The sequence below is a fragment of the Tupaia chinensis genome, unplaced genomic scaffold (genome assembly GCF_000334495.1).
Source record: "Tupaia chinensis unplaced genomic scaffold, TupChi_1.0 Scaffold000332_1, whole genome shotgun sequence".
In the NCBI taxonomy this organism is placed as follows: Eukaryota; Metazoa; Chordata; class Mammalia; order Scandentia; family Tupaiidae; genus Tupaia; species Tupaia belangeri.
The window spans coordinates 2,226,549-2,233,588 of NW_006159826.1; the positions used below are offsets into that span (position 1 = coordinate 2,226,549).

A 7,040-nucleotide genomic window follows, 5' to 3' on the forward strand; every position below is an offset into this window, starting at 1 on the left:
CCTGCTGAGCTCCTCTCTCTCCTCTGAGGCTCAGCTCAGGTGCCACCTCCCCCAGAGAGCCCTCCCTGACTGCCAGCCCTTTGAGGATGCCACTGGCATCCTGTGTGCGTGCCTCACTCAGCACAATCCTCTCCAGCTGTTTCCAGATGTGCCCACTGAGCCAGCAGCTCCTGGAGAACAGGGCCAGTCTTTAGCACCTGTAGGGCCCCTCCCCTCACAGCCAGGCGTGGCTGCCCTTGTAGGGTGAATGGTAAGCAGCCCAAGGCAGGAGTGTTGCAAGATTGGGGGCCTCCCGCGATGCCCATACCTCTCCTCGTGCACAGATGGGGCCCCTGCAGCTCCTTTCCCCCCTTTCCAGGAGCAGCAGCCCCTGCCACTCACTCACCCCGCCGTGGCCCTGGGACAGTGCCACCTGGCATGCTTCCGACTCCTGGATCAGCGGCTCTGTGGCCAGCAGCTGCTGTACCTGGGCCCTGGGCACGGCATCCAGGCGCACCAGGCCGAGCAGCTCGGGCAGGTGGGTGGCCCGGGCCTGCGGGTCATGGCGGATCCAGCGCAGCAAGGCCTCCAGCCGGCTCTGCTCGGGCTGCACCTGCAGCAGGTCGCTGGCCAGACAGGCAGCCAGCCGGTTGCAGGAACTCATCCTCACGTGCCACGGCCTCGAAGTTCTCCCGCAGGAAGGCCCAGGCCTTGGCGGCCACGCCCAGCAGCCCCTGCTGCTCCCCGAACTCGCAGATGCCCAGGCAGTTGGCGGCGTCCAGCTGCTGCTGTAAGTAGCGGCCGCAGACCTTCTGCACGGCAGGGAAGTGCAGGCGCGCGGCCGTGCGCGTCAGCGCCTCCACGTTGCCCTGGGTGATGGTCAGCCGGCCCGTGTACACGAAGTCCACCAGCTGCCCCACCACGGCCGGCTCCACGTCCCGCAGCTCCACGCGTGCAGAGAAGCTCTCGGCAAAGTCGCCGGCGAACATGGCATGGAAGTAGGGGCTGCTGAGCGCCAGGAGCCCGCGGTGGCAGGGTAGCTCCCGGCCGCCCACCAGCAGGGTGACGTCGGCCAGCATGGGCTGGGAGCGTGCCGTCCAGCATGTCCTGGGCGTGCGTGGGCAGGTGGAAGTCCAGGTCGTCCACGTTGCGCACCATTTCAGCAGCGCCCACGAGCAGCCAGTGGCCGCCCAATCCCAGGGAAGAAGAACCTGGCGCCCTCCTGGGCTTCTGGGAGAGCAGAGGGCGGGGCCACTGAGGGGCTGGTCTTGCCACCCAGGACCCTCTCTGTCTAACCGCCTGCCTGCAGCCCTCCCCATCTCTCCACAGACATGGCTGTTTCCATTTTGTGGTGAAAAACCTGAGGCTTAGGGAGGGCAGGAGGCAGCCAGGGCAGGACAGGCCGGCAGAAGAACCCACGCCCGGGCCTTGTGCAGGACCCGGCCACACAGACATGCCCGAGCATGGGGCCTTGCAGTGCTCACACGTCCCAGAGGCTTCCCCATCCCACCTCCTCCATGCTGTGGAACCTGTGGGTGGCCATGGGTGGGTCCTGCCCCACCTGGTCCCCAGTTCCCTCATCTGCCAATGGAGAGGCTGGTGGTGAGAGCAGCTCAAGTCATCACTCCTGCCCAGGCAACTCCCTGCAGACCAAGTGAGGCCCGAGCCTTGCCCACCAAGCGCTGCCCAACCGGTGATCGCTCAGCCTGCCTGGGTCCCGTTTCCACCTGGGGGACTGAGTACAAAAGGCTTGAGCCACTTGCCCAAGATCACTCAGCTGGGAAGTAGTGGAGATGGGATTTGAACTCAGAGCCAGGCTTGGGGGCCCTTTTATGCCTGGCTGAGGGAGTCATGAAGACGAACACCCAAAGGCAATTTTCTGCAGGAAACTCTCACGTCCGATCAGCAACCAGACCAGTAAACCCATGTGGGTTTGTGCTCTCACCCCAAGGACACTGTCCCAGAAAGAATCCGGGGGCCAGAGGGTGGCATCGCAGCACCGCGCTGCCCACAGGGCTGCCCAAGGGCGTTCGGGGCTCCCGGCCTGGCCTGAGCACGCTGAGCACCCATGTGCCTGCACTGGGCTGGCCGGAGCTCGGTGGGTGGCAGCACTGTCTCTCTGTCCTTGTTCATGGAATAAATACACTTAGCAGAACAGTAAAGAGAAACAAGGGAAATTGATTTAGGAAAAAAAAAAAAAAGAAAATGCAGGAGCTAAGTTCTTCTGGAGTCACCCCCAACAGCACAACTCGGCGGACACAGAAGTGGTCGTCCACTAGGGGGCGACTCTCGGGCCGTCAAAGCGCTGCCTGGGCAAAGGGCTGGCGACCCCACAGAGCCCATCTAGAGACCTGGCAAAGGACAAGGCCCCAAAGAGGGACTCACCTTGGCTCAGGGCGGTGAGGGCGCAGGGTGGCGTGGGCGCGGGCGCAAGGCTTGTCCCCTCCCGGCCCACTGGACCCGGGTCCCATCCTGCAGGGCTGGGAAGTAGCAGGGAGCCCGTTTGGGGCTTTCCAAGAACCAGCCTGGCTCACGTCCAGATGGACAGCCCAGAGGCCCCCTGCCCCAGCCCCGGGCCACTGTCCATCGCTGCTGACCCCTGCCCAGGGAGGGCTCTGGCAGGGTGAAGGCAGCTCTGCGCTCCTGCGGGGACTAGCTGGGCCTGTGTGAGACGCGGTGCCGGCCACCACCACGGGCCTCACATTCCGGTCATTGCTGGGCTCCCTTGGGCCAGCTGCTGCGGTGGCGAGCGCAGGGGCCTGGGCAAGAAAGCCAGTACGTTTCAGGGCCTCAGGGGTGTCTGCTGACACCTCTGTTCTGCACCCCTGCATGGCTGGGGGCTTTTGAAGGGTCTCCGTGCGTCACTCCAGAGAACGCCCAGGCCAGCAGTGAGGAGGGTGGGCAGACAGGACGCGAAGGTCGTGGCCCAGCTCAGCCGGCTGGCTGGTGTGGTCCGGCTCAGTGCCAGGGTGGTCTGGTCTCCCCCGCCCACGTCCACAGCCAGGATAGCGAGGGGGACATTTCTGCTGAAGCCCCCTACCCCAAAGAACCTGACTCGGGGCTCCCTCCAAACCTGGCTACGATCCCCATGGCTGTGGCTGCCGGAGCAGGCTGCTCCCCTGCTCCTGCCCTGGGTCCCCCTGCTCTCCCCTCCAGGGACCCCAGTCCCCCCTACCAGTCCTACCTCTCGGTTGGCCCCTGCACTGGTAGCTGAGAACACACACGAGGCCGGGATTGCCGAGACACAGCTCAGACGCGGAGGGCCTGCGGGACGGCCGGGCTGGGCGGCCACGTGGGGCCAGGTCTATTTTGAGCCCCTGTCTGTGCCAGGAAGGGGGATGGGAGGAGGGAGCGGGTGATGGCTCCTCGGGGGCTGTCCACTCAGAAAGCCCACGCTGGCTGTGTTGCTCAGAGAGGCCTGGGCCTCTATGTGATCTGTGGGAGAGGACAGACAGCAGGGAGTGTCCAGGGGACAGACAGCTTCAGCTACTCAAGGGGTGCTGGGCTGATTTGGGGGGGCAGCTTCCAACCTCCGTCTGATCTGCATGATGGGGACACTGGGGGCCTGTGCTGGAGACTTGGGGTCACAGAGAGCCCTAGCCAGGGTCTGGATTTTGGGCGCTGGTGGGGCGGGCCTCACTGTTGTCACTGCCAGTACTGGGGTAGTCTCTGGCTCTTCTGTCAACTGGGAAAAGGCAAGGTGTGAGCACAGGTCCACCGAGGTCGGGGTGGTGCCGGACACCAAGCGGGGGGTTCCGGACGGCACTTATGCTAATGGGCAGAGCAAAGCCCCTAGACGCACGGCTTCAGGGGCACAGAGAGGAGCCCTCGGTCCTCAGCTGGAACCAGGGAGGGGCCTGCCTGGGGGCCACTCCTCTTAGGTGAGCCTAGCCCAGCCCGAGCCCAGTCATGCCCCAGCAGAGCCCGGCCATGCCCACCCTGCCCAGCCCCAGGCCTTGCCTCCCTCCCCCCTCCCCGTGCTGTCCCAGGACTGCTGTGTCCTGGCCTTGGTCATCTCCTCATGTGGGGAGGGGGCCGGTCATGGATGTCCCCCCCACTGCATCCAGGACCATCGTGGGGTGGGGGCTGGAGGACAAACGGGTACCGGGTCTGCCACTGTGCCCGTGTGCAGGAGCGCGAGGGGTCAGCACGCTCCTGGCTCGGGCCGGAGGGAACGAGGACGGGGGTTCTGGTGACAGGCGGCTGTCCTGGGAGCTGGCTCTGCTTGGCACAGCGTGCTTGGCCTCACAGACCTGGGGACCGAGACCCAGAGCCTCGGGTAATAGGCCAGTCTGGGAAACTCAACACCAGGGGCTCAAAACGTATCCTCGTCAACAGGCTGCTAGCGAGTGGTGCAGTTTTTAAAAATACTCTGGTTGCTTCTTTTTATGATGATAAAAATAGCATGTTCTTTTTGGAAAGCAGAAAATTAGAAACCAGAAGACCACACCAGGAAAGGCAGCTGCCGTTGGTTATCACGCCGGCCCGGCCAGCGTCGCGGCACGAGTGTGTCCTGTCGCTCGACGTCCTCGCGTGGGTACTGCTGAGCGGGCCGTGTTTGAATACACGGCTGTGAGATTCGTCTCCATCACGGGGTGTTTCCCTCTCAAGAGGGAGTGACCTCGGTCACGTCTGCTAAGGACCTGCAGACTGCTTTCCTGGACCGTCATCACCAGGTGGCGTCCCCGGGTGACTGTTTCCGGGACGGACTGAGTGGGAAGGCACCTTGGCGACATGCATTTTGCAGACCTCATGTCAACGTGTGGCGCGCTCAGGCCTTGGTCGGGGTGAGCCCAGTCCTGAGAAACGGTGGTCTCCATCTCCGCCCTGCACGGTTACGGGCCGGGCCGCGGGCTCTTCCCCCTGCAGCTCCAGACTCACCGGGAAGCCCTGGTCTAGCATCGGGGTCTGGCCACCGGCCACTTCCCCAAGTTTGCAGCCTCCAGACTCCAGGCCCTCAGGGAAGTTTTTTGCCACGGAGACACAGGCACCGAAGGGGCCTTACGGTGGTGGGGGTGGCCTTGCCAGTCCATCTGCTTCATCCAGGTGAGGCATGAGTGGGCCTGGGGATCAGAAGCCCCTGGGATATCTTTCAGGTCACATTCCTAGCCCACCTCAGGGCGAGGACCAGAATCCTGGGGGGCACGCAGAAGCAGGGTGTCTGCAGGACATGTGGAGTCACCCCTGAGCACCCCGAGAGCTTCCCTCTTCCTTCCAGAGAGGAGGCTGGATGTGAGCTACTCCCTCACCCTCACCTGGCAGCCCCCCCCAGGTCCTCCTGAAACCTGGGTGCTTGTGGGGCGCCCCCTGCTGGGCTCCCTCTGGAGACAGCCAGTAGCCAAACGTGAACTGCACTGACCGCTGCCCGCAGAGCTGCCCTCCGGCAGCAGCAGACCGGGTGGACAGGCCTTGGTCATCTCCCTTGGCCGCATGTCGGGTGCAGACCCAGGGCCATGAGGACCGACGAGCCGTCCTGATGCTCGGCCTGAAGTCATGCCCTGCTCCTTAGACCTGCGTGAAATACTGACCCAGGCTGGCTTGTGTCTGAGCGATGACCCAGGAGAGAGCCCACCACCCAGGACCTTGGCCAGCCCTTGCCATGACGCCTAGCGGGGGCAGCTCAGCACCGCCTTCCCTCTTGTTTTCCTTTCTGAGAGAGAGAGTGTGTGCAGGGGAGAGACAAAGACAGGTTTTCTTGGCAGGGTCTTGCTGGGTCATGTCCTCATGCCCCAGCCTACCAGTCAGCCAGGACTGTAGGTGGGCCAGCCACGCCAGCGTGTCAGGTCGCCTCCCAGGTGCTCCCGGCGCACCTGTGTTGCTATATTGTGGATGAGAAGCCAGAGGCTCAGCAGGGCCAGGACTGTCCCCCGCTGTCTCAGCAGGGCCGAGATGAGCACCTGTCCGCCTGTGGGAGCTCTCCCAGGGGCTGGTGAACGGCGAGCACAGGCCAGCCAGGACGGGTTTTTTTAGCAAGTGCGTCCAGTCTCAGGGCTGCAGTGGGGTGGCGCAGGGGTGTCAGCTCTGCTGCAGGGCTGCAGCAGGAGGCGCAGGTGTCTCGGGTCTGCTGCAGTGCTGCAGTGGGGTGGCGCAGGGGTGTCAGCTCTGCTGCAGGGCTGCAGTGGGGAGGCATAGGTGTCTCAGGTCAGCTGCAGCGGTCTCTGGCCTGCTGCAGGCTGCAGCAGGGGAGGAATCTGGGTGGGGTGAGTATGCCTCATCCAGCCCAGAGCAGACTGGGAGAAGGCCACTGGCTGACATTGGCCTGGGACTGGGGACAGTGACAAGGGGCACGGGGACACAGACTCTGGACATGGCCAGGGTCACTAGTACTCGAGAAGCTGAGGTCCGGGACACCCAGACCCTGGGAGCCCTGGCAGGAGGCAAGCAGGAAACAGGCCAGGTGGAGAGGCTGGGAAGGCAAGCGCCTTATTTGAGGCTGGCTGAGAGGGCATCGTGCGTTTGTGGTGAGTTCCTGCCCGGAGAAGCAGCCACGGATGGAGAGCAACCCGGTCAGGGGTCCAGCCCTGCCTGCTCACCCAGCCACCCGGGGCAGGGCAAGAGAAGGAAGAGGAACCCATGCGCGATCTGGCGGGCTGCACCGCGGCTCTCCAGGCCCGGCTCCAGGAGGGCTGTCACTCCCCCAGGCTGAACATCTCGGCCTCCTTCTCCTTCCAGAAGGCAAAGCTCCTGTCGATGTAGGCACAGATGTCCTCACTGTTGAAGCTGCCCCGCTGGGAGCCTGGCCCGGGGCTGCTGCTGGGGACTGAGGCCTGTGGCAGGGACCCCAGAGGGGTCAGGCCTGACTTACGGCCAGGCTCTGGGTCCCAGGCAGGCCCGGGGCTGGAGCCGAAGAAGCGGGCCTTGATGTCCTCGAAGCCGTCGGTCCAGGCGCGGCGGCCTGCGGCCACCTCATCCGTCACCGCCTTGTGGAAGGCTCGCACCGCCTCCCAGCCATGGGTGCCCAGGTGCTCGAAGACCTCGAAGCAGAGCAGGTGCCGCGCCCTGCGCTCCTCGGCCGGCAGGTGGCACTCCAGCAGCTGGAAGTAGCCCAGCATGAACAGATC

The 7,040-nt window shown here is 64.3% G+C and overlaps 2 protein-coding genes across 2 annotated transcripts in view; both read right to left on the reverse strand.

The window, feature by feature from the left end:
• Positions 1-3,903, reverse strand: part of KLHL30 (kelch like family member 30) — a 12,245-nt gene extending 8,342 nt beyond the window's left edge. The window contains 4 exon segments of the mRNA XM_006151947.3: positions 386-629; positions 631-1,071; positions 1,073-1,209; positions 3,164-3,903. Coding sequence (XP_006152009.1) covers positions 386-629; positions 631-1,071; positions 1,073-1,137 — 750 coding nt within the window. The 5' untranslated portion in view covers positions 1,138-1,209; positions 3,164-3,903.
• An 87-nt stretch (positions 3,904-3,990) lies between these two features.
• ESPNL (espin like) overlaps positions 3,991-7,040 on the reverse strand; it is a 38,265-nt gene continuing 35,215 nt past the window's right edge. The window contains 1 exon segment of the mRNA XM_014589104.2: positions 3,991-7,040. Within this exon segment, the coding sequence (XP_014444590.1) occupies positions 6,609-7,040 (432 nt within the window). The 3' untranslated portion in view covers positions 3,991-6,608.